Source organism: Cherax quadricarinatus, chromosome 1 (assembly GCF_038502225.1).
Source record: "Cherax quadricarinatus isolate ZL_2023a chromosome 1, ASM3850222v1, whole genome shotgun sequence".
Taxonomy (NCBI): domain Eukaryota; kingdom Metazoa; phylum Arthropoda; class Malacostraca; order Decapoda; family Parastacidae; genus Cherax; species Cherax quadricarinatus.
The window spans coordinates 47,815,473-47,843,469 of record NC_091292.1 but is presented as its reverse complement, the minus strand read 5'-3'; the positions used below and the strand labels follow the sequence as shown (position 1 = coordinate 47,843,469).

Below are 27,997 nucleotides of genomic sequence, written 5' to 3'. Positions count from 1 at the left end.
AGTGATCCAAAGAAAGACCTAACAAGCTTGAAAGAATCAGCATGAAAAGTGATCCAAGGAAGGACATAACAAGCTTGAAGGATCCCATCATGAAAAGTGATCGAACGAAAGACCTAACAAGCTTGAAAGATCCCCGCATGAAAAGTGATTCAAGGAAGGACCTATCAAACTTGAAGAATCCCAGCATGAAAAGTGATAGGAAGAAGGACGAAACAAGCATAAAGGACTCAGAACGAAAAGTGATCCAAGGAAGGACCTAACAAGCTTGAAGGACCCAGCATGAAAAGTGATCCAAGGACGGACCTAACAAGCTTGAAGGACCCATTATGAAAAGCGATCCAAGAAAGGACCTAACAAGCTTAAAGGACTCAGCAAGAAAAGTCATCCAAAGAACTACCTAACAGGCTTGAATAACCCAGCATGAAAAGTGATCCAAGGAAGGACCTAAACAAGCTTTAAGGCACAACATTAAAAGTGATTCCAGGAAGGACCTATCAATCTTGAAGGACCCAGCAAGAAAAGTTATCTAAGGAAGGATACAACAAGCTTGAAGACCCAGCGTGAAAAGTGATCCAAGGACTCACCTAACAAATTTGACGGACCCAGCATGAAAAGTGATAAAAAGAAGCACATAACAGGCTTGAATGACCGAGCATGAAAAGTAATCCAAGGAAGGACCAAAACAAGCTTAAAGGCCCAGCATGAAAAGTGATCCAAGGTAACACCTAACAACCTTGAAGGACCCAGAGTGAAAAGTGATCCAAGGATTTATCTAACAAATTTGACTGACCCAACATTAAAAGTGATCCAACGAAGGACCTAACAAGTTTGAAGGACCCAGGAGGAAAAGTGATCCACGGAATGACGTAACAAGCTTTAAGGACCCAGCATGAAAAGTGATTGAAGGAATGACCTAACAAGCTTGAATTATCCACCAGGAATAGTGATTCAAGGAAGGACCTAACGAGTTTGAAGGATCCCAGCATGAAAAGTGATATAAGGAAGGAGGTAACAAGCATAAAGGACCCAGAACAAAAAGTGATTCAAGGAAGGACCTAACAAGCTTGAAGTACGCAGCATGAAAACTGATCCAAAGAAGGTCCTAACAAGCTTGAAGGACCCCGCATGAAAAGTGATTCAAGGAAGGACCTAAAAAGTTTGAAGGACCAAGCAAGAAAAGTGATCCAAGGAAAGACCTAACAAGCTTGAAAGACCCAGCATGAAAAGCGATTCAAGAAAGGGCCTAACAAGCTTGAGGGACCCAGTATGAAAAGTAATCCAAGGACGGACCTAACAAGCTTGGAGGACCCAGCATGATAAGTGATTCAAGGAAGGACCTAACAAGGTTGTAGGATCAATCATGAAAAGTGATCCAAAGAAGGACCTAACAAGCTCTTAAGACCCAGCATGAAAAGTGATCCAAAAAAAAGGAACTAAAAACCTTGAATGACACAGCATGAAAAGTGAACCAAAAAGAACATGACAAGCTTGAAGGACCCAGCATGAAAAGTGATCCATAGAAAGACCTAACAAGCTTTTAAGACCCAGTTGAAAAGTGATCCGAGGAAGGACCTAAACAAGGTTGAAGGACCCAGCATTAAAAGTGATCCAGAAAAAGGTCCTAACAAGCTTGAATGACCCAGCATCAAAAGCGATCAAAGGAAGGACCTAACAAATTTAAGGGCGCAGCATGAAAAGTGATACAAGGAAGGATCTAACAAGCTTGAATGACCAGCATGGTAAGCGATCCAAGAAAAGACCTAACAAACTTGAAGGACCCAGCATGAAAAGTGATCCAAGGAAGGATTTAAAAACGTTGTAAGACCCACCTTAAAAAGTGATCCAAGGAAGGACGTAACAAGCTTGAAGGACCCAGCATGAAAAGCGATCCATGAAAGGACCTAACAACCTTGAAGGACGCAGCATGAAAAGTGATCAAAGGAAGGACCTAACAAGTTTGAAGGACCCAGTATGGTAAACTATCCAAGGAAGAACCAAACACTTGAAGAACCAAGCATGAACAGTGATCCAAGGAAGTAACTAACAAGCTTGAAGGAGCAAGCATGAACAGTGATCCAAGGAAGCACCTAACGGGCTTGAAAGACCCAGCATGAAAAGAGATTCAAGGAAGGACCTAACAAGCTTGAAGGACGCAACATGAAAAGTGATCCAAAGAAGGACCTAACAAGCTTGAAGGACACATCATGAAAAGTGATCCAAGGAAGGACCTGACAAGCTTGAAGGACCCAGCATGAAAAGTGATCCAAGGAAGGACATAACAAGCTTGAAGGATCCCGTCATGAAAAGTGATCGAGCGAAAGACCTAACAAGCTTGAAAGATCCCCGCATGAAAAGTGATTCAAGGAAAGACCTATCAAGCTTGAAGGATCCGAGCATGAAAAGTGATAGGAAGAAGTACGTAACAAGCATAGAGGACACAGAACGAAAAGTGATCCATGGAAGGACCTAACAAGCTTGAAGGACCCAGCATGAAAAGTGATCCAAGGAAGGACCTAACAAGCTTGAACGACCCATTATGAAAAGTGATCCAAGGAAGGATCTAACAAGCTTAAAGGACTCAGAAAGAAAAGTGATCCAAAGAAGAACCTAACAAGCTTGAATGACTCAGCATGAAAAATGATCCAAGGAAGGACCTAAACAAGCTTAAAGGCCCAGCATTAAAAGTGATTCCAGGAAGGACCTAACAATCTTGAAGGACCCAGCAAGAAAAGTGATCCAAGGAAGGATATAACGAGCTTGAAGGACCAAGCACGAAAAGTGATCCAAGGACTCACCTAACAAATTTGACGGACCCAGCATGAAAAGTGATCCAAGGAAGGACCTAAGAAGCTTGAAGGACCCATCGTGAAAAGTGATGCAAGGAAGGACCTAAGACGTTTGAATGACCCAGTATGAAAAGTGATCCAAGGAATGTCCTAACAAGATTGAAGGACACAGCATGAAAAGTGAACCAAGGAAGAACCTAACAAGCTTAAAGGACCCAACATGAAAAGATACCCAAGCAAGGACCTAACAAACTTTAAGGACCCAGCATTGAAAAGTGATCCAATGAAGGATCTAACAATCTTGAAGGACCCAGCATAATAAGCGATCCAAAGAAGGACCTAAGAAACTTGAAGGACCCAGCATTGAAAAGTGATCCAAGAAAGGACCTAACGAGCTTGAATGACCCTGCATGAAAAGTGACTCAACTAAGGACCTAACTAGCTTGAAAGACCCAGCATTAAAAGTGATCCAAGGAAAGACCTAACAAGCTTGAAGGACCAAGCATTAAAAGTGATCCAAGGAAGGACGTAACGAGCTTGAATGACCCAGCATGAAAAGTGACTCAACTAAGGACCTAACTAGCTTGAAAGACCCAGCATTAAAAGTGATCCAAGGAAGGACCTAACAAGCTTGAAAGACCCAGCATTAAAAATGATCCAAGGAAGGACCTAACAAGCTTGAAGGACCCAGCATTAAACGTGATCCAAGAAAGGACCTCACAAGCTTGATGGACCCAGTATGAAAAGTGATCCAATGAAGGACCAAATAAGTTTGAAAGACTCAGCATGAAAAGTGATCCAAGGAAGGACTTAACAAGCTTGAAAGACCCAGCATGAAATGCGATTCAAGGAAGGGCCTAACAAGCTCGAAGGACCCAGTATGAAAAGTGATCCAAGGAAGGACCTAACAAGCTTGAAGGACCCAGCATGATAAGCGATTCAAGGAAGGACCTAACAAGCTTGAAATACCCAGCATGAAAAGTGATAAAAGGAATGACCTAACAATCTTTAAGGACCAAGCATGAAAAGTGATCCATGGAAGGACCTAACAAGGTTGTAGGATCAATCACGATAAGTGATCCAAGGAAGGACCTAACAAGCTTTTAAGACCGAGCATGAAAAGTGATCCAGAAAAGGAACTAAAACCTTGAATGACACAGTATGAAAAGTGAACCAAAAAGAACATGACAAGCTTGAAGGACCCAGCATGAAAAGTGATCCAAGGAAAGACCTAACAAGCTTTTAAGACCCAGATGAAAAGTGATACAAGGAAGGACCTAAACAAGGTTGAAGGACCCAGCATGGAAAGTGATCCAGAAAAAGGTCATAACAAGCTTGAATGACCTAGCATGAAAAGCGATCAAAGGAAGGACCTAACAAATTTAAGGGCGCAGCATGAAAAGTGATACAAGGAAGGACCTAACAAGCTTGAAGGACCCAGCACGAAAAGTGATCCAAGGAAGGACTTTACCAAGTTGAAGGACCCAGCTTGAAAAGGGATCCAAGGAAGGACCAAAACAAGCTTAAAGTCCCAGCATGAAAAGTGATCCAAGGTAGGACCTAACAAGCTTGAAGGACCCAGAGTGAAAAGTGATCCAAGGATTGACCTAACAAATTTGACGGATCCAGCATTAAAAGTGATCCAACGAAGTACCTAACAAACTTTAAGGACCCAGCATGAAAAGTGATCCAAGGAATGACCTAACAAGCTTGAATTATCCAGCATGAATAGTGATTCAAGGAGGGACCTAACGAGCTTGAAGGATCCCAGCATGAAAAGTGATATAAGGAAGGACGTAACAAGCATAAAGGACCCAGAACGAAAAGTGATTCAAGGAAGGACATAACAAGCTTGAAGTACGCAGCATGAAAACTGATCCAAAGAAGGTCCTAACAAGCTTGAAGGACCCCGCATGAAAAGTGATTCAAGGAAAGACCTAACAAGCTTGATAGACCCAGCATGAAAAGCGATTCAAGGAAGGGCCTAACAAGCTTGAAGGACCCAGTATGAAAAGTGATCCAAGGACGGACCTAACAAGCTTGAAGGACCCAGCATGAAAAGTGATTCAAGGAAGGACCTAAAAAGTTTGAAGGACCAAGCAAGAAAAGTGATCCAAGGAAAGACCTAACAAGCTTGAAAGACCCAGCATGAAAAGCGATTCAAGAAAGGGCCTAACATGCTTGAAGGACCCAGTATGAAAAGTGATCCAAGGACAGACCTAACAAGCATGAATTATCCACCAGGAATAGTGATTCAAGGAAGGACCTAACGAGTTTGAAGGATCCCAGCATGAGAATTGATATAAGGAAGGAGGTAACAAGCATAAAGGACCCAGAACGATAAGTGATTCAAGGAAGGACCTAACAAGCTTGAAGTACGCAGCATGAAAACTGATCCAAAGAAGGTCCTAACAAGCTTGAAGGACCCCGCATGAAAAGTGATTCAAGGAAGGACCTAAAAAGTTTGAAGGACCAAGCAAGAAAAGTGATCCAAGGAAAGACATAACAAGCTTGAAAGACCCAGCATGAAAAGCGATTCAAGAAAGGGCCTAACAAGCTTGAAGGACCCAGTATGAAAAGTGATCCAAGGACGGACCTAACAGGCTTGGAGGACCCAGCATGATAAGTGATTCAAGGAAGGACCTAACAAGGTTGTAGGATCAATCATGATAAGTGATCCAAAGAAGGACCTAACAAGCTCTTAAGACCCAGCATGAAAAGTGATCCAAAAAAAAGGAACTAAAAACCTTGAATGACACAGGATGAAAAGTGAACCAAAAAGAACATGACAAGCTTGAAGGACCCAGCATGAAAAGTGATCCATAGAAAGACCTAACAAGCTTTTAAGACCCAGTTGAAAAGTGATCCGAGGAAGGACCTAAACAAGGTTGAAGGACCCAGCATGAAAAGCGATCAAATGAAGGACCTAACAAATTTAAGGGCGCAGCATGAAAAGTGATACAAGGAAGGACCTAACAAGCTTGAATGACCAGCATGGTAAGCGATCCAAGAAAGGACCTAACAAACTTGAAGGACCCAGCATGAAAAGTGATCCAAGGAAGGACCTAAACAAGGTTGAAGGACCCAGCATGAAAAGTGATCCAGAAAAAGGTCATAACAAGCTTGAATGACCTAGCATGAAAAGCGATCAAAGGAAGGACCTAACAAATTTAAGGGCGCAGCATGAAAAGTGATACAAGGAAGGACCTAACAAGCTTGAAGGACCCAGCACGAAAAGTGATCCAAGGAAGGACTTTACCAAGTTGAAGGACCCAGAGTGAAAAGTGATCCAAGGATTGACCTAACAAATTTGACGGATCCCGCATTAAAAGTGATCCAACGAAGTACCTAACAAACTTTAAGGACCCAGCATGAAAAGTGATCCAAGGAATGACCTAACAAGCTTGAATTATCCAGCATGAATAGTGATTCAAGGAGGGACCTAACGAGCTTGAAGGATCCCAACATGAAAAGTGATATAAGGAAGGACATAGCAAGCATAAAGGACCCAAAACGAAAAGTGATTCAAGCTTGAAGTACGCAGCATGAAAACTGATCCAAAGAAGGTCCTAACAAGCTTGAAGGAAACCGCATGAAAAGTGATTCAAGGAAAGACCTAACAAGCTTGAAAGACCCAGCATGAAAAGCGATTCAAGGAAGGGTCTAACAAGCTTGAAGTACCCAGTATGAAAAGTGATCCAAGGACGGAAATAACAAGCTTGAAGGACCCAGCATGATAAGTGATCCAAGGAATGACCTAACAATCTTTAAGGACCAAGCATGAAAAGTGATCCATGGAAGGACCTAACAAGGTTGTAGGATCAATCATGATAAGTGATCCAAGGAATGACCTAACAAGCTTTTAAGACCCAGCATGAAAAGTGATCCAAAAAAAGGAACTAAAAACCTTGAATGACACAGCATGAAAAGTGAACCAAAAAGAACATGACAAGCTTGAAGGACCCAGCATGAAAAGTGATCCAAAGAAAGACCTAACAAGCTTTTAAAACCTAGATGAAAAGTGATCCAAGGAAGCACCTAAACAAGGTTGAAGAACCCATCATGAAAAGTGATACAAAAAAAGGTCCTAACAAGCTTGAATGACCCAGCATGAAAAGCGATCAAAGGAAGGACCTAACAAATTTAAGGGCGCAGCATGAAAAGTGATACAAGGAAGGACCTAACAAGCTTGACTGACCAGCATGGTAAGCGATCCAAGGAAAGACCTAACAAGCTTGAAGGACCCAGCATGAAAAGTGATCCAAGGAAGGACTTTACCAAGTTGAAGGACCCAGCTTGAAAAGTGATCCAAGGAAGGATTTAAAAAGGTTGTACGACCCACCTTAAAACGTGATCCAAGGAAGGACGTAACAAGCTTGAAGGACCCAGCATGAAAGGCGATCCATGAAAGGACCTAACAACCATGAAGGACGCAGCATGAAAAGTGATCAAAGGAAGGACCTAACAAGTTTGAAGGACCCAGTATTGTAAGCGATCCAAGGAAGAACCAAACAAGCTTCAAGCACCAAGAATGAACATAAGAACATAAGAAAGGAGGAACACTGCAGGAGGCCTGCTGGCCCATACTAGGCAGATGCTTTACAATTCATCCCAATGATAAAACATTTGCCCAACCCAATTTTCAATGCCACCCAAGAAATAAGCTCTGATGTGAAAGTCCCACTCAAATCCAACCCCTCCCACTCATGTACTTATCCAACCTAGATTTGAAACTACCCAAAGTCCCAGCCTCAATAACCCAACTAGGTAGACTGTTCCACTCATCAACTACCCTATTTCCAAACCAATACTTTCCTATGTCCTTTCTAAATATAAACTTATCTAATTTAAATCCATTACTGCGGGTTCTCTCTTGGAGAGACATCCTCAAGACCTTATTAATATCCCCTTTATTAATACCTATCTTCCACTTATACACTTCGATCAGGTCTCTCCTCATTCTTCGTCTAACAAGTGAATGTAACTTAAGAGTCTTCAATCTTTCTTCATAAGGAAGATTTCTAATGCTATGTATTAATTTAGTCATCCTACGCTGAATGTTTTCTAACGAATTTATGTCCATTTTGTAATACGGAGACCAGAACTGAGCTGCATAATCTAGGTGAGGCCTTACTAATGATGTATAAAGCTGCAGTATGACCTCTGGACTTCTGTTGCTTACACTTCTTGATATAAATCCCAGTAATCTATTTGCCTTATTACATACGCTTAGGCATTGCTGTCTTGGTTTAAGGTTGCTGCTCACCATAACCCCCAAGTCCTTTTCGCAATCTGTATGGCTAAGTTCTACATCATTTAACTTATAAGTACTAGGGTTATGGGCACTCCCAAGCTTCAGAACCTTGTATTTATCTACATTGAACTGCATCTGCCACTTTTCTGACCAAGAATAGAGTTTGTTTAAATCCTCCTGAAGTTCCATAACATCTACGTTTGAATCAATTATCCTACCTATCTTTGTGTCATCGGCGAATTTGCTCATATCACTAGTAATTCCCTCATCAAGATCATTGATATATATTATAAACAACAACGGGCCCAAGACTGATCCCTGTGGAACGCCACTTGTTACAGATCCCCACTCGGATTTAACCCCATTTATGGACACTCTCTGCTTCCTGTCAGTGAGCCATGACTCGATCCACGAGAGCACTTTTCTCCCAATGCCATGAGCTGCCACTTTCTTTAACAGTCTATGGTGCGGAACTCTATCAAAATCCTTACTAAAATCTAAGTAAATAATATCAAATTCTTTATTGTGGTCAACAGGCTCAAAAGCTTTACTGGAGAAAGTTAATAAATTAGTTAGACAAGACCGGCCTCTTGTGAATCCATGCTGAGTATCATTAATCAAGCTATGCTTATCGAGATGGCTTCTTATAATCTCAGCTATAATTGACTCTAGTAATTTGCCTACAATTGAGGTCAGGCTTATTGGGCGGTAATTTGACGGTAACGACTTGTCCCCTGTTTTAAAAATAGGAGTTACGTTAGCCATCTACCACATATCAGACACTACACCTGTTTGAAGAGATAAATTAAAAATATTAGTTAATGGTTCACAGAGTTCCATTTTGCATTCCTTAAGAACCCTTGAAAAAACCTCATCAGGACCCGGCGACTTATTTTGCTTCAGTCTGTCTATCTGCTTCACAACCATCTCACTAGTGACTGTGATGTTACATAATTTATCTTCTTCTAGCCCACTGTAAAAATTAATTACTGGAATATTGTTAGTGTCTTCCTGTGTAAAAAGTGAGAGAAAATAATTATTTAAAATCAAGCACATTTCATTCTCTTTGTCAGTAAGGTGCCCATAGTTATTTTTAAGGGGACCTATCTTATCTCTAACTTTTGTTCTATAGACCTGGAAAAAACTTTTTGGGTTAGTTTTAGAATCCCTAGCAACTTCAATTTCATAGTCCCTTTTAGCTTTTCTTATCCCCTTTTTAATGTCCCTCTTAATGTCAATATACTGATTCATAAGATGACCCTCACCTCTTTTGATACGCCTATAAATTCCTTTCTTATGCCCTAGTAGATATTTAAGCCTATTATTCATCCATTTTGGGTCATTTCTATTTGATCTAATTTCTTTATATGGGATAAACGCTCTTTGAGCAGCATGTATAGTGTTCAGAAAACTGTCATATTGATAGCTCTCTTCGTTACCCCAGTCAACAGATGATAAGTGTTCTCTAAGCCCATCGTAATCTGCTAAGCGAAAATCTGGGACTGTTACTGAGTTATCGCTACTATCGTAATTCCATTCAATGCTAAATGTAATTGATTTGTGGTCGCTAGCACCCAGTTCCTCTGAAATTTCTAAATTATTAACTAGGGATTCATTGTTTGCCATAACTAAGTCAAGCAGGTTATTTCCCCTTGTAGGTTCTGTCACAAACTGCTTCAAAAAACAATCCTGAAATACTTCTAAGAAGTCGTATGATTCTAAATTCCCAGTCAAGAAATTCCAATCAACATGACTAAAGTTAAAGTCTCCTAGAATTACTACATTATCGTGCCTTGTGGCCTTAACAATTTCCTCCCATAGTAGTTTCCCTTGGTCCCTATCTAAGTTTGGGGGACGGTATATCACTCCTAAAATCAGTTTTTCATGCCCCTCTGAAAATTCTATCCAGACTCTGTATGTGTTACTTCAGACTTAATACCCGTTTTTATGCAACAGTTCAAGCGATCTCGGACATACAATGCCACCCCACCCCCCCTCCCAATACTTCTATCTTCTTGGAACAATTTAAAACCCTGAATATGACATTCCGCAGGCATGTCCCGACTTTTTGAATTAAACCACGTCTCAGTTAAGGCAAATACATCAATGTTACCTACACTATCAACTAATCTCAACTCGTCCATCTTATTCCTAGCACTACGACAATTAGCATAATAAACATTGAAAGACTCTCCTTTCTTTTTACCCTTCCTGCTCATTTCTATTTTTCTACTAAACCTATTACTGTCCTTATCACCCAAGGTCCCTGGCTTTTCAATATCTATCTCGTTCTTATTATTACTAGTTCCCCTAGAACTCGTAATATTACTACACTGGGACTTCACTGTTTTCCTGCCAAAACCCATACCACTAACTATTCCTAGTTTAAAGTCCTAACTGCTCCCTCCACTGCAGTTGCCAGTGCTCCCACCCCACACCTAGATAAGTGAACCCCATCCCTAGCATACATGTCATTTCTGCCATAGAAGAGGTCCCAGTTGTCAATGAATGTTACCGCATTTTCCTTACAGTATTTGTCCAGCCAGCAATTGACACCAATTGCCCTGGACAACCATTCATTTCCAACTCCCCTCCTTGGCAAAATACCACATATGAGAGGATTCCCACCCTTACTTCTAATTATTTCTATTAATGACCTATACCTGCTAATCAGGTCCTCACTCCTACGTCTGCCAACATCGTTGCCTCCAGCACTGAGACAGATAATAGGATTGCTCCCATTACCTCTCATGATGTCATCCAGACGGCTAACAATATCCTCCATCCCAGCCCCAGGAAAGCAAACTCTCTGTCTCCTACTCCTGTCCTTCAAGCAGAACGCCCTATCCATATACCTAACTTGGCTATCCCCAACAACAACAATATTCGTACCTTCCTTAATGTCTTTCGTCGTGACGTTCCCAGTAGTCGACTCACATTCGTCGGGTAGCACTGAGAATGTATTGGATGTTTCCACAACAGTTTCCACGGCAGTCTCTTTCTTCTTCATCGTTTCTACCTTACCATTCGTCTTCTTGATCGTCAACTTCTTTCCTTGCTGTCCAGCCACTAACCAGTTTCCCTTCTTGACCTGAGGACTCAAAACAGGAGGACTACTCCGAATCTTTTTGTTTTCCTAGGTCAGTCGCCGAATTTCCATATTCGCCAACCTCAATTCTTCCTTAAGCTGTTGGTAAAGTTGCTCGATGGAGGGCATCTTGCTTCAATTCTAGAGAGCGCGCAAACAGGTCTTCACAGAGCCAAGTACACGTCAACAGTGATCCAAGGAAGTAACTAAGAAGCTTGAAGGACCAAGCATGAACAGTGATCCAAGGAAGGACCTAACGGGCTTGAAAGACACAGCATGAAAAGTGATTCAAGGAAGGACGTAACAAGCTTGAAGGACCCAGCATGAAAAGTGATCCAAAGAAAGACCTAACAAGCTTGAAGGACACATCATGAAAAGTGATCCAAGGAAGGACCTGACAAGCTTAAGGACCCAGCATGAAAAGTGATCCAAAGAAAGACCTAACAAGCTTGAGAGACCCAGCATGAAAAGTGATCCAAGGAAGGACATAACAAGCTTGAAGGATCCCATCATGAAAAGTGATCGAACGAAAGACCTAACAAGCTTGAAAGATACCCGCATGAAAAGTGATTCAAGGAAGGACCTATCAAGCTTGAAGGATCCCATCATGAAAAGTGATAGGAAGAAGTACGTAACAAGCATAGAGGACCCAGAGCGAGAAGGAAGGACCTAACAAGCTTGAAGGACCCAGCATGAAAAGTGATCCAAGGAAGGACCTAACAAGCTTGAAGGACCCAGTATGAAAAGTGAACCAAGGAATGACCTAACAAGCTTAAAGGACTCAGCAAGAAAAGTGATCCAAAGAAGTACCTAACAGGCTTGAATGACCCAGCATGAAAAGTGATCCAAGGAAGGACCTAAACAAGTTTAAAGGCCCAGCATTAAAAGTGATTCCAGGAAGGACCTAACAATCTTGAAGGACCCAGCAAGAAAAGTAATCCAAGGAAGGATATAACAAGCATGAAGGACCAAGCGTGAAAAGTGATCCAAGGACTCACCTAGCAAATTTGACGGACCCAGCATGAAAAGTGATCCAAGGAAGGACCTAAGAAGCTTGAAGGACCCATCGTGAAAAGTGATGCATGGAAGGAACTAAGACGTTTGAAGGACCCATCATGAAAAGTGATCTAAGGAAGGACCTAACAAGCTTGAAGGACCCAGCATGAAAAGTGATCCAAGGAATGACCTAACAAGCTTGAAGGACCCAGCATGAAAAGTGATCCAAGGAAGAACCTAACAAGCTTAAAGGACACAACATGAAAAGTGACCCAAGCAAGGACCTAACAAACTTGAAGGACCCAGCATTGAAAAGTGATCCAAGGAAGGACCTAACAAGCTCGAAGGATCCCAGCGTGAAATGTGATCCAACGAAAAACCTAACAAGCTTGAAAGATCCCAGCATGAAAAGTGATTCATTGAAGGACCTTACAATCTTGAAGGATCCCAGCATGAAAAGTGATAGAATGAAGGACGTAACAAGCATGAAGGACCCAGAACGAGAAATGATCCAAGGAAGGACCTAACAAGCTTGAAGGACCCAGAATGAAATGTGATCCAAGGTAGAACCTAAGAAGCTTAAAGGACCCAGCATTAAAAGTGGTCCAAAGAAGTACCTAACAAGCTTGAATGACATAGCATGAAAAGTTATCCACGGAAGGACCTAAACAAGCTTAAAGCCCCTGCATGAAAAGTGATCCATGGAAGGACCTAACAAGCTTGAAGGACCCAGCATGAAAAGTGATCCAAAGAAGGACATAACAAGCTTGAAAGAACCAACGTGAAAAGTGATCCAAGGATTGACCTAACAAATTTGATGAACCGAGCATGAAAAGTGATCCAAGGAAGGACCTAAGAAGCTTGAAGGACCCAGCATGAATAGTGATGCAAGTAAGGACCTAAGAAGCTTGAAGGACCCATCATGAAAAGTGATGCAATTAAGGACCTAACAAGCTTGAAGGACCCAGCATGAAAAGTGATCCAAGGAAGGACATAACAAGCTTGAAAGACCCAGCGTGAAAAGTGATCCCAGGATTGACCTAACAAATTTGACGGACCCAGCATTGAAAGTGATCCAAGGAAGGACCTAACATGGTAAGCGATCCAAAGAAGGACCCAACAAACTTGAAGGGCCCAGCACTGAAAAGTGATCCAAGGAATGACCTAACAAGCTTGAAGGACCCAGCATTATAAGCGATCCAAGGAAGGACATAACGAGCTTGAAGGACCCAACATGAAAAGTGATCCAACTAAGAACCTAACAAGCTTGAATGACCCAGCATTAAAAGTGATCCAAGGAAGGATTTAATAAGCTTGAATGACCCAGCATTAAAAGTGATCCAATGAAGGACCTAACGAGCTTGAAGAACCTACCATGAAAAGCCAAGTAGCTAGAGAAATAATCCTGAATACTGATTATCATAGTGATTTTTAAGTATCAAAATAGTTAATAAATTTAAGTTGGTAAGTTGAAGTTATTACAAATTGTGAATTTAAACCCGTCGATAATTCATTCTCATAAGTATTACCACATCTGTAACTATAAGACCGGCTTTCTAGTCTTGATATTTGTTTAAAAGTAATTTATATTTTCCATACATTTACAGTAAATGAGACGAAAAAAAAGTTGAATACATGAAAAAAGAACTAACCTGGTTTTTCTTCAGGTTCACTCAATTTCTTATTGAAGCAGTACTGATAGACGTTGATCTGAGAGTTCAGCCACCGTCCAATGTTAAAACTATCAGCGATATTAAATAATTTTTCAAGTGATATAGGATCTGGGTTATCAGCCAGCAGCTCCGTGCTTCTGTCTACCACTCCTGAGTTTTAAAAAAAATACATATTTCAATTAAGTAGTCCTTTTTATATAATAGATATCAATCAGTAACAAAAACTGTTCATTTTAACTTTCCATAAAAAATGTTGCAATTTCCAGACTCAAAAATACATAGACGTAGTAAATCATTATTTACTTCACTTTATATATTGTCTAACAGTTCATAGTTATTATGAGTACGTGTTACATACCCGGCAACATCACTCATCCAAGCTAGATCACTCACCCAGGCTACATCACTCACCCAGGCTACATCACTCACCCAGGCTACATCACTCACCCAGGCTACATCACTCACCCGGCTACATCACTCACCCAGGCTACATCACTCACCCAGGCTACGTCACTCACCCGGCTACATCACTCACCCAGGCTACATCACTCACCCAGGCTACATCACTCATCCAAGCTAGATCACTCACCCAGGCTACATCACTCACCCAGGCTACGTCACTCACCCGGCTACATCACTCACCCAGGCTACATCACTCACCCAGGCTACGTCACTCACCCGGCTACATCACTCACCCAGGCTACATCACTCACCCAGGCTACATCACTCACCCAGGCTACGTCACTCACCCTGGCTACATCACTCACTCTGGCTACATCACTCACCCAGGCTACGTAACTCACCCAGGCTACATCACTCACCCAGGCTACATCACTCACCCAGGCTACATCACTCACCCAGGCAACATTACTTACCATGGCTACGTCACTCACCCAGGCTACATCACTCACTCTGGCTACATCACTCACCCAGGGTACATCACTCACCCAGGATGCATCACTCACACAGGCTACGTCACTCACCAAGGCTTTCTCATTCACCCAGGCTACATCACTCACCCAGGCTACCTCACTCACCCAGGCTACCTCACTAACCCAGGCTACATCACTCACCCAGGCTACGTCACTCACCCAGGTTACATCACTCAACCAGGCTACATCACTCACCCAGGTAACATCGCTCACCCAGGCTACGTCTCTCACCCAGGCTACATCACTCACCCAGGCTACATCACTCCTCAAGGCTACATCACTCACCCAGGCTACGTCACTCATCCACGCTACATCACTCACCTAGGCTACATCACACACCCAGGCTACGTCACTCACCCAGGTTACTTTACTCATCCAGGCTACATCACTCACGCAGGCTACATCACTCACACAGGTAACATCTCTCACCCAGGCTACATCACTCACCCAGGCTACATCACTTACCCAGGCTACGTCACTCACTCAGGCTACATCACTCACCCAGCTACACCACTCACCGAGGCTACATTATTCACCCAGGGTACATCACTTACCCAGGCTACATCACTCGCCTAGGCTACATCACTCACCCAGGCTACATCACTCACCCAGACTACATCACTCACCCAGTCTACATCAGTCGCCCAGGCTACGTCTCTCAGGCTACATCACTCACCCAGGCTACATCACTAACTCAGGCTACATCACTCACCCAGGCTACATCACTCTCCCAGGTTACATTACTCACCCTGGCTACGTCACTCACTCAGGCTACATCACTCACCCATGCTACGTCATTCACCCAGGCTACATCACTCATCCAGTCTACATCAGCCGCCCAGGCTACATCACTTCCCCTAGGCTACATCATTCACCCTGGCTACGCCTCTCAGGCTACATTACTCACCTAGGCTACATCACTCACCAAGGCTACCTCACTCACCCAGGCTACATCACTCACCCAGGCTACATCACTCACCCAGGCTACATCACTCACCCAGGCTACATCACTCACCCAGGATACATCGCTCACCCAGGCTACCTCACTCATCCAGGCTACATCATTCACCCAGGCTACCTCACTCACCCAGGCTACATCACTCACCCAGGCTACATTACTCACCCAGTTTACATCACTCACCCAGGCTACATCACTCACCCAGTCTACATCAGTCGCCCAGGCTACATCACTCGCTCAGGCTACATCACTCACCCAGGCTATCACTCACCCAGGCTACATCACTCACCCAGGCTACATCACTCACCCAGGCTACATCACTCACCCAGGCTACATCACTCACCCAGGCTACATCACTCACCCAGGCTACATCACTCACCCAGGCTACATCACTCACCCAGGCTACATCACTCACCCAGGCTACATCACTCACCCAGGCTACACACAGAGTGTGGCTCTGATGACAGAGTCAGTGAGGCTGCAGCTCCTGGTTGTGCTTTAGCAACAGACCAGGTGAGGTCCACCTTGTTAGGCAGACACTTCTCTACCTCCAACTCTCTGGTGTCTGCTACCACCTCTCCGTCCTCTCGTGTGTACCACACCAACACCTGAAACACATTACTCTCACATGATTGCACTCAGTACACATGTGTTAAACATACTTCTCTGTCTATATTTGACATTTATGAAAGTACTTTGGAAGTACAATAGATTTAAGAGCTTTCTCAAAATTAATTTGCCTATACTAGTGACGAACAAATATTTTGGATTTATGCCTTGGAAATATTCTGCTATGTAACCACTTTAAACAAAATGTAAATAAAAAAGGTAATTTATGCACTGAAACATAATCCAACAGGCAGTTATTAATGACTATCCCATTACCGCAGCCATTGACTATCCCGTTACCGCAGCCAATAATTATCCCACTGTCACAATCAATGATTACCTCATTACCGCAGTCAATTACTACCCACCCATTACTGCGGGTAATGAATTCTTCATTACCGCAATCAATGACTACCCCATTACCAATGACAACCTTATGATCGTTGTTAGTGACTACCCCATTACCGAAGTCAATGGTTGCAACGTTACTGGAGCTAATGATTACCCCCATTACCACAGCAAATTGCTACCTCATTACACAAATAACACGTACATAGTATCCTATGTGCAGGTTTCCCTCCGACTTAGAACATTCACTCTTCTCACTGATTTCTTTTTTGACTGATTGGTTCGTCAGGCGCAGGTCTTAATCAATACCACAATGGCTAGCCCTCCACCACAGTCAATGACTAGCCCAACACCACAGTCAATGACTAGCCCTCCACCACGGTCAACAACTAGCCCAACACCACAGTCAATGACTAGCTCCACATCACAGTCAATGACTAGCCCAACACCACAGTCAATGACTAGCCCTCCACCACAGTCAATGACTAGCCCTCCACCACAGTCAACAACTAGCCTAACACCACAGTCAATGACTAGCCCAACACCACAGTCAATGAATAGCCCAACACCACAGTCAATGACTAGCCCAACACCACGGTCAATGACTAGCCCAACACCACAGTCAATGACTAGCCCAACACAACAGTCAATGACTAGCCCAACACCACAGTCAATGACTAACCAAACACTACAGTCAGTAACTAGCCCAACACTACAGTCAATGACTAGCCCAACACTACAGTCAATGACTAGCCCAACACTACAGTCAATGACTAGCCCAACACAACAGTCAATGACTAACCAAACACTACAGTCAGTAACTAGCCCAACACAACAGTCAATGACTAGCCCAACACAACAGTCACAGACTAGCCCTACACCACACTGAATACCACAGTCAACGAGTAACCCAATACAACAGTCTATAACTAGCCGAACACCACAGTCATTGACTAACCCAATAACACAGTCACAGACTAGCCCTACGCCACACTGAATGACTAGCCCAACACAGTCAGTGACTATCCCTAGGGTGGCCATTTCCAAATCTAAAAGAGGAGGATACAGCGCTATGTATATATATATATATTTATATATATATATATATATATATGTATATATTTATATATATATATATATATATATATATATATATATATATATATATATATATATATATATATATATATATATATATATATATATATATATATAAATATATATATATATATTATATATATATATATATATAATTATATTATATATATATCAGGTAGTAGGTTGGTAGACAGCAACCACCCAGGGAGGTACTACCGTCCTGCCAAGTGAGTGTAAAACGAAGCCTGTGATTGTTTTACATGATGGTAGGATTGCTGATGTCTTTTGTCTGTCTCATAAATATGCAAGATTACAGGCATGTCTTGCTACTTCTACTTACACTTAGGTCACACTACACATACATGTACACATTTATTTATACACACTCATCTGAGTTTTCTTTGATTTTATCTTAATAGTTCTTGGTCTTATTAATTTTCCTTTTATATCCATGGGGAAGTGGAATAAGAATCTTTCCTCCGTAAGCCATGCGTGTTGTAAAAGTCAACTAGAATGCCGGGAACAATGGGCTAGTAACCCCTTTTCCTGTAAAGATTACTAAAAAGAATAAGAAGAAGAAAATTGTCAAAGTGGGAAGTCTGAATGTGCGTGGATGTTGTGCAGATGATAAGAAAGAGATGATTGTGGATGTTATGAATGAGAAGAAGCTGGATGTCCTGGCTTTAAGTGAAACAAAGCTGAAGGGGGTGGGAGAGTTTCAGTGGAGAGGAATAAATGGGATTAGGTCAGGGGTTTCAAATAGAGTTAGAGCTAAAGAAGGAGTAGCAATAATGTTGAAGGATAAGCTATGGCAGGAAAAGAGGGACTATAAATGTATTAATTCAAGGATTATGTGGAGTAAAATAAAGATTGGATGTGAAAAGTGGGTTATAATAAGCGTGTATGCACCTGGAGAAGAGAGAAGTGTAGAGGAGAGAGAGAGATTTTGGGAAATGTTGAGTGAATGCGTGGGGAGTTTTGAATCAAGTGTGAGAGTAATGGTGGTTGGGGATTTTAATGCTAAAGTGGGTAAAAATGTTATGGAGGGAGTAGTAGGTAAATTTGGGGTGCCAGGGGTAAATGTAAATGGGGAGCCTTTAATTGAGCTATGTGTAGAAAGAAATTTGGTAATAAGTAATACATATTTTATGAAAAAGAGGATAAATAAATATACAAGGTATGATGTAGCACGTAATGAAAGTAGTTTATTAGATTATGTATTGGTGGATAAAAGGTTGATGGGTAGGCTCCAGGATGTACATGTTTATAGAGGGGCAACTGATATATCGGATCATTATTTAGTTGTAGCTACAGTTAGAGTAAGAGGTAGATGGGAAAAGAGGAAGGTGGCAACAACAAGTAAGAGGGAGGTGAAAGTGTATAAACTAAGGGAGGAGGAAGTTCGGGTGAGATATAAGCGACTATTGGCAGAAAGGTGGGCTAGTGCAAAGATGAGTAGTGGGGGGGTTGAAGAGGGTTGGAATAGTTTTAAAAATGCAGTATTAGAATGTGGGGCAGAAGTTTGTGGTTATAGGAGGGTGGGGGCAGGAGGAAAGAGGAGTGATTGGTGGAATGATGAAGTAAAGGGTGTGATAAAAGAGAAAAAGGTAGCTTATGAGAGGTTTTTACAAAGCAGAAGTGTTATAAGAAGAGCAGAGTATATGGAGAGTAAAAGAAAGGTAAAGAGAGTGGTGAGAGAGTGCAAAAGGAGAGCAGATGATAGAGTGGGAGAGGCACTGTCAAGAAATTTTAATGAAAATAAGAAAAAATTTTGGAGTGAGTTAAACAAGTTAAGAAAGCCTAGGGAAAATATGGATTTGTCAGTTAAAAACAGAGTAGGGGAGTTAGTAGATGGGGAGATGGAGGTATTGGGTAGATGGCGAGAATATTTTGAGGAACTTTTAAATGTTAAGGAAGAAACAGAGGCAGTAATTTCATGCACTGGTCAGGGAGGTATACCATCTTTTAGGAGTGAAGAAGAGCAGAATGTAAGTGTGGGGGAGATACGTGAGGCATTACGTAAAATGAAAGGGGGTAAAGCAGCTGGAACTGATGGGATCATGACAGAAATGTTAAAAGCAGGGGGGGATATAGTGTTGGAGTGGTTGGTACTTTTGTTTAATAAATGTATGAAAGAGGGGAAGGTACCTAGGGATTGGCAGAGAGCATGTATAGTCCCTTTATATAAAGGGAAAGGGGACAAAAGAGACTGTAAAAATTATAGAGGAATAAGCTTACTGAGTATACCAGGAAAAGTGTACGGTAGGGTTATAATTGAAAGAATTAGAGGTAAGACAGAATGTAGGATTGCGGATGAGCAAGGAGGTTTTAGAGTGGGTAGGGGATGTGTAGATCAGGTGTTTACATTGAAGCATATATGTGAACAGTATTTAGATAAAGATAGGGAAGTTTTTATTGCATTTATGGATTTAGAAAAGGCATATGATAGAGTGGATAGAGGAGCAATGTGGCAGATGTTGCAAGTATATGGAATAGGTGGTAAGTTATTAAATGCTGTAAAGAGTTTTTATGAGGATAGTGAGGCTCAGGTTAGGGTGTGTAGAAGAGAGGGAGACTACTTCCCGGTAAAAGTAGGTCTTAGACAGGGATGTGTAATGTCACCATGGTTGTTTAATATATTTATAGATGGGGTTGTAAAGGAAGTAAATGCTAGGGTGTTTGGGAGAGGGGTGGGATTAAATTATGGGGAATCAAATTCAAAATGGGAATTGACACAGTTACTTTTTGCTGATGATACTGTGCTTATGGGAGATTCTAAAGAAAAATTGCAAAGGTTAGTGGATGAGTTTGGGAATGTGTGTAAAGGTAGAAAGTTGAAAGTGAACATAGAAAAGAGTAAGGTGATGAGGGTGTCAAATGATTTAGATAAAGAAAAATTGGATATCAAATTGGGGAGGAGGAGTATGGAAAAAGTGAATGTTTTCAGATACTTGGGAGTTGACGTGTCGGCGGATGGATTTATGAAGGATGAGGTTAATCATAGAATTGATGAGGGAAAAAAGGTGAGTGGTGCGTTGAGGTATATGTGGAGTCAAAAAACGTTATCTATGGAGGCAAAGAAGGGAATGTATGAAAGTATAGTAGTACCAACACTCTTATATGGGTGTGAAGCTTGGGTGGTAAATGCAGCAGCGAGGAGACGGTTGGAGGCAGCGGAGATGTCCTGTTTAAGGGCAATGTGTGGTGTAAATATTATGCAGAAAATTCGGAGTGTGGAAATTAGGAGAAGGTGTGGAGTTAATAAAAGTATTAGTCAGAGGGCAGAAGAGGGGTTGTTGAGGTGGTTTGGTCATTTAGAGAGAATGGATCACAGTAGAATGACATGGAAAGCATATAAATCTATAGGGGAAGGAAGGCGGGGTAGGGGTCGTCCTCGAAAGGGTTGGAGAGAGGGGGTAAAGGAGGTTTTGTGGGTAAGGGGCTTGGACTTCCAGCAAGAGTGCGTGAGCGTGTTAGATAGGAGTGAATGGAGACGAATGGTACTTGGGACCTGACGATCTGTTGGAGTGTGAGCAGGGTAATATTTAGTGAAGGGATTCAGGGAAACCGGTTATTTTCATATAGTCGGACTTGAGTCCTGGAAATGGGAAGTACAATGCCTGCACTTTAAAGGAGGGGTTTGGGATATTGGCAGTTTGGAGGGATATGTTGTGTATCTTTATATGTTTATGCTTCTAGACTGTTGTATTCTGAGCACCTCTGCAAAAACAGTGATAATGTGCGAGTGTGGTGAAAGTGTTGAATGATGATGAAAGTATTTTCTTTTTGGGGATTTTCTTTCTTTTTTGGGTCACCCTGCCTCGGTGGGAGACGGCCGACTTGTTGAAAAAAAAAAAAAAAAAAAATAAAAATAAAAAAAAAAAAAAAAAAAAAAAAAAAAAAATATATATATATATATATATATATATATATATATATATATATATACATATATATATATATATATATATATATATATATATATATATATATATATATATATATATATATATATATATATATATATATATGTGTGTGTGTGTGTGTGTGTGTGTGTGTGCAAGGAATTCGCGAGAGCATGCTCTCGCGAATTCCTTGCATTGTTCAAATCTCTAGTAAGGCTGATGCATGCAGGGGATGAGATGAAAAAGCTGTAAGCCTTCTCCCTGAAAGCTGGCTGCCTTGGATCAAACGCCAAGGTATTGTCCAGTGTGGGTAGATTGGTAAAGCACTGCATACCTTGTCCTAAGGTTCGTAGGTTCGAGTCTCCTTCAGCCATACCCAGGCCGGAATTGAACCCGCGGTCAGAGAGTCTCAAAACTCCAGACCGTCGCGTTAGCCACTAGACCAGCTAGCCACAAATCATATTGTGGCTAGCTGGTCTAGTGGCTAAAGCGACGGTCTGGAGCTTTGAGACTCTCTGACTGCGGGTTCAATTCCGGCCGGGGTATGGTTTGTTTGCAATCGTGTCATTACGATTTCGTGAGTCAGGTTAAGAGAGTGGTGAAGCAATGTAAAAAGAGAGGAAATGAGAGAGTGGGTGAAATGTTATCAACAAATTTTGTTGAAAATTAGAAAAAGTTTTGGAGTGAGAATAAAATATTGAGAAAACCTAGGGAACAAATGTATTTCTCAGTTAAAAATAGGAGAGGAGAGTTATTAAATGGAGAGTTAGAGGTATCGGGAAGATGGAGGGAATATTTTGAGGAATTGTTAAACGTTGATGAAGATAGGGAAGTTGTGATTTCGTGTATAGGGCAAATAGGAATAACATCTTGTAGGAGTGAGGAAGAGCCAGTTTTGATTGTGGGGAGAAGTTCGTGAGGCAATGGGAAGAATGAAAGGGGGTAAGGCAGCTGGGATTGATGGGATAAAGATAGAAATGTTAAAAGCAGGAGGGGATATAGTTTTGGATTGGTTGGTGCTATTATTTAATAAATGTATGGAAGAGGGTAAGGTACCTAGGGATTGGCAGAGAGCGTGCATAGTTCCTTTGCATAAAGGCAAAAGGCACAGAAAAAATGTAAAAGTTATAGGGGAATAAGCCTTTTGAGTATACCTGGTAAAGTGTATGCTAGAGTTATTATTGAAAGATTTAAGAGTAAGACAGAGAGTAGGATAGCAGAAGAACAAGGAGGCTTTAGGAAAGGTAGAGGGTGTGTGGACCTGGTGTTTACAGTGAAACATGTATTTAGGTGAACAGTATTTAGATAAGGCTTAAGAGGTTTTTGTGGAATTTATGGATTTGGAAAAGACATATGACAGGGTGGATAGTGGGGCAATGTGGCAGATGTTGCAGGTGTATGGTGTAGGAGGTAGGTTACTGAAAGCATTGAATAGTTTTTACGAGAATAGTGAGGCTCAGTTTAGAATATGTAGGAAAGAGAGAGACAAGAATGTGTGATGTCACCGTGGTTGTTTAATATATTTATGGATGGGGTTGTAAGAGAAGTAAATGCGAGGGTATTGGCAAGAGGTGTGCAGTTAAAAGTTAAAGAATCAAAGACAAAGTGGGAGTTGTCACAGTTGCTTTTTGCTGATGACACTGTGCTTTTGGGAAATTCTGAAGAGAAGCTGCAGAAGTTGGTGGGTATGTAAAAGAAGAAAATTAAAAGTGAATATAGGAAAGAGTAAGGTTATGAGGATAACAAAAAGATTAGGTGAAGAAAGATTGGATATCAGGTTGGAGGGAGAGAGTATGGAGGAGGTCAATGTATTCAGATATTTGGGAGTGTACGTGTCAGCGGATGGGTCTATGAAAGATAAGGTGAATCATAGAAATGATGAGGGAAAAAGGGTGAGCAGTGCACTTAGGAGGCTGTGGAGACAAAGAGCTTTGTCCTTGGAAGGAAAAAGAGGAATATATGAGAGTATAGTTTAACCAACGCTCTTTTTTGTGTAAAGAATGGGTGATGAATGTGGCAGTAAGGAGAAGGCTGGAGGCAGTGGAGATGTCATGTCTGAAGGCAATGTATGGTGTGAATATAATGTAGAGAATTAGTAGTTTGTAAGTTAGGAGGAGGTGCGGGATTGCCAAAATTGTTGTCGAGAGGGCTGACGAAGGGTTGTTGAGGTGGTTCTGACATGCAGAGAGAATCGAACGAAACAGAATAACTTCGAGAGTGTATAAATCTGTAGTGGAGGGAAGGCGGGGTAGGGGTCGGCCTAAGAAAGGATGGTGGGAGGGGGTAAAGGAGGTTTTTTGTGCGAGGGGCTTGGACGTCCAGCAAGCATGCATGAGCTTCTTTAACATGAGTGAATGGAGACAAATGGGTTTTTATACTTGACGTGCTGTTGGAGTGTGAGAAAAGTAACATTTATGAAGGGATTCAGGGAAACCAGCAGACCAGACTTGAGTCCTGGAGATGGGAAGTACAGTACCTGCACTCTGAAGGAGGGGTGTTAATGTTGCAGATTTATAAACTCCAGTAAATAAATAAATATATATATATATTGTTATAACCACGAACGAGTACTATTGATCAATAACAACACTGAGCTAGCATATGGATTCGAATCCATGTTGTACTGGCCTGCCTCATGGTAAGAGAGAACTACATAACGCTTTAAACCACAGTAGGGTTGGTTGGCCCTGTGGTTTGAAGTGTCATGTAGTTCTCACTTACAATGAGGCAGGCCAGTACAACATGGGTTCGAATCCTTGGCTAGCGCAGTGTTGTTATATATATATATATATATATATATATATATATATATATATATATATATATATATATATATATATATATATATATATATATATATATATAGTATATATATATATATATATATATATATATATATATATATATATATATATATATATATATATATATATATATATATATATATAGGGAGGTACCACCTCTAGAATTGTTCTGGGGACCTTCATCCTCAGAGAAAAGAATAAACTTCTTTCAAGGAAAACTCAAGGTTCTCCCTGAAGCCATTTGATAATTTTCTCCTACCACCCCTATATTTAATTAATATATTTTATTTAAAGACATAATACATTGACAAAACATTCACAAAGATACAATAGAAAGTAAATCAACATAGGTAACTCAGAGCTACATCTCGAATACTTCGTCCAGCTCCCCTGCGGTGGGCCACGTGCCCAGAATGCTGCAGGCATTTCCTCTCTGGATCGCAACACTGAGTCTCTGAAAGAGGAAGGTGGTCGCCCTGTGGTCCTTGGTTTCTATGATGAGCTTTTCACCCAGCTCTTTGAGGAACTTTAGAGCACACTTGTTCCATGCTCCAAGGGTCTCCGACCCTATTGGGATGACTATAGCAAGGGGGAAGGTCTTCATATTTGCAGATCTTTTGTGTCTCCCTGTGGCTGGTAGCTCCACCCCCTTCCACTACGGAGTATGGCAAGTAGGTGTCTGCCAATGTGGCAGGCAATCTGCTTTCCATCCTTCCAAGGTAGCATAGTGGCTCCATCAGGACGCTTTTGACTTCCATCAGACCTCTGCACTTGGGGTTCCCGTTGAGCTGGGCAACGGGCTGTGGCGAGGCTTCTCTTTATAATGTCATTGACCTCCTCATGCCTGGCATACTTCCCTTCTGCTGTGTGACACAGGAGACCATGAAGTCCAAATTGATCAGCTGTTGCCCTGCCGCAAGTACACCTATGTTCGGTGAGGATGGGGGCGGCTAGGCGAAGAGCAACACCAATCCGAATGGCCTGTGGGTCTAGTATAGTGCCCAAGGAGGAATTGGGAACAGCTAACAGGAAATCTCCTGAGTGTGGTGCCTTCACTGCCAGGAGACGAGCTTTGTCCTTTCCTGAGACATTGGAGAGCATTGTGTTAGCGATTTTTTCCATGATCTGTTTGTCCCATTGGAACTGTTTGTGTTCTTTGGAAAGAGCTGGTCTACTGAAGGAATCTGTAAGGGTGTCCCACCGAATCGCTGCTTCAGTAAATCTGGGGTCTTGAGCTCCTACCACGTCTCTCAAGCATTCGGGAACAATCTTCTTGACCAATGCACTGGAAGCCAAACACGAAGACAGAAAAGCAGGTAAAAGCAACATGCGTTGCTTTGCACACCCCTATACCTCCCAGTCGCACTGGTAGGGTTGCCTGATCCCATTGCTGATGCTCTAGTGACAGGTTCAGTGCCTTCTTAAAGGTTGACCTCAGGTGTGCGTCATATTCGTCGAGTGTTGGGTTGTCAAAAGAGGGTGCACACCTCAGGAAGTAAGTGAGTCTTGGAATAGTAAGGCACCTTGTGATGAGATACAGAGCATCATGGGCATCAAGATTGCTTATTCTCTCCTCCATTCTCATCAGGTCATTCAATTTGTCCTTGAGGACTGTGTCGATGGCCTGGTGACCCAGCGGTACTCCCAACAGGGTACTGTTGGACGGAGTGGTAGTAGAGACTTCTGGGAGGATTCTTCGCACAGCATTGATTATTTCCTGGATCGCCGTGGTGATTTCACACTTGGAGGGATTGTGGATGAGTCCCAAGTCTTCTACCTGTGTTTTCACCAGTTGTAGGTCCCCTACCAGGGACTCTTCAGTACCTGCCAGAGTGCCATCATCCAGGTACCAGATGTTGAGCTCGCTGCGTAGGCTGGAAGTTGGTTCTCTTACTGCCAAGCAGAAGAGAAGTGGAGCTAGTGGGTCACCCTGCTGAACACCTTCTGATGAGAGAATTTCATGTTCTCCATGCAAAAGAATTGAGGGTTTGCTGTAGCCGGCTGAAATGAAGGGAAAAAGACTGAGGAACCGATCCCGAACTACTGGCAAGACAGCATCTCTCTTCACCATATTAAAGGCATTTCTAAAATCAAGTCTGACTACGGCCTTGTCTTCTGGTAGGTCCCTGATGTAGGCCCTTGCTGTATGAGCTGCAGCTTCACTGCCTTGAGGGACCCCAAAGCCCAGTTGGTGTGGCTGGAGTAAAGTGGCAGCTTCTAGGCGAATGTTTCTTACTGCTGCTTTGGCAACGAGACGGCGAAGAGTGTTTCCAACCGCAATGGGTCTGATTCCCCCTTCCTTCTTCAATGCACATAGTGAGGCTCCAAAAAAGAAAGGTTTAATTTCTTCTGGGATTCGCCCAGCCAGGCAGTTGTTGACGAAAGTTGTTAACTCGGTGAGAAGAATTGATGTAGATGCACCGAGTACTGGATTTACCATCTCTTTGAGGTGCTGATGTCGAATTCCAGTGTAACCTCCTGCAGATCCTGCTGGAAATGACACAATCGCCTTATAGACTTCCGATTCTGGCAAAATTAATTGTTCAGTGATGGGGTCTTCCTCAGGGTTGTTGTTGATGGCTATGGTGTCCCTGGTTGGATGCTTGTCTCTTAGTGCTTGGGCTGTGGTCTCATCATTGGGGGCTACAATGTCGTCACTTGTAATTATTCGGATTACTCCCACTGTTACCTTCTTCAATTTTTTTTGCTAACCTGTGCGCAGATTTTCTCGTTTTCAGTGGGACTTTTCTTGGGTCTACCTCTGTGATTCCTGCGATAATGGGGCAGAGGGACACAATTATCCGTTCTTGGGTAGTTGTGTACTGCCTTGTTAACTGACGTGGTTAGCAGTTTGCCTCGTCTCTCAGGAACTGCAAGACAGACATTGCCGAACAGGAGTAGGTTGCTGCATATGGGCGAGCCACTTTAGGGATGTGGGATAGGGTACAGCTAACAGTGGATTTGAATGCCAACAGAAGGTTATCGCAAGTGAGGAGGTTGCCATTGGAATTGTCATCTGCCTGTGGAGGCTGTGGGCTGCTCCCTGCTGGGGGCATATGTGATCCCGCACACCAATGGGTGTGCACGAATTCGGCCATCCCTGTTGCATGCTGGAAACTCTCCACACACCTGACATGTGCCTCTTCTTTCATTGTTGGGTGCACTGTTTCCCTGGCTTTGTGGCTGGCTGGCATCATCATCTGCCATACCTCAAACTGTGTGGTAAGTCCAGGCTGAAGGGAAAATGGCGCATGGCACATACCGCATGTGGTTCATGATGGTGGTGGGGGGAGGAGAGGGGTCTCCCGTCCTTGTGGTGGGCGGTGGAAGAAAGGGAGGAGTGGAAGATGTGTGATGTGGCGGAGTAGGGCACTCACTCCCTCCCAGGACAAGTCACTATACACCACAATGCTCTGTGCACCTGTTACTATACACCACTATGCTCTGTGCACAGCCCCCACTGTAAACGACACACCGCTATACACTACACATGCTATGCGCATACCATGCACATAGTGCATGGTATGTGTATAGACTATATACACT

At 42.4% G+C, this 27,997-nt stretch overlaps 1 protein-coding gene across 1 annotated transcript in view; it reads right to left on the bottom strand.

The window, feature by feature from the left end:
- The window catches only part of LOC128685349 (pregnancy zone protein-like), a 503,287-nt gene that overhangs the window by 266,148 nt on the left and 209,142 nt on the right, over positions 1 to 27,997 (bottom strand). The window contains exons 11-12 of the mRNA XM_070082129.1: positions 16,121 to 16,295; positions 13,777 to 13,947 (exon numbers count right to left, since the gene is read on the bottom strand). Of these exons, the coding sequence (XP_069938230.1) occupies positions 13,777 to 13,947; positions 16,121 to 16,295 (346 nt within the window). The remainder of the gene's footprint in view (positions 1 to 13,776; positions 13,948 to 16,120; positions 16,296 to 27,997) is intronic.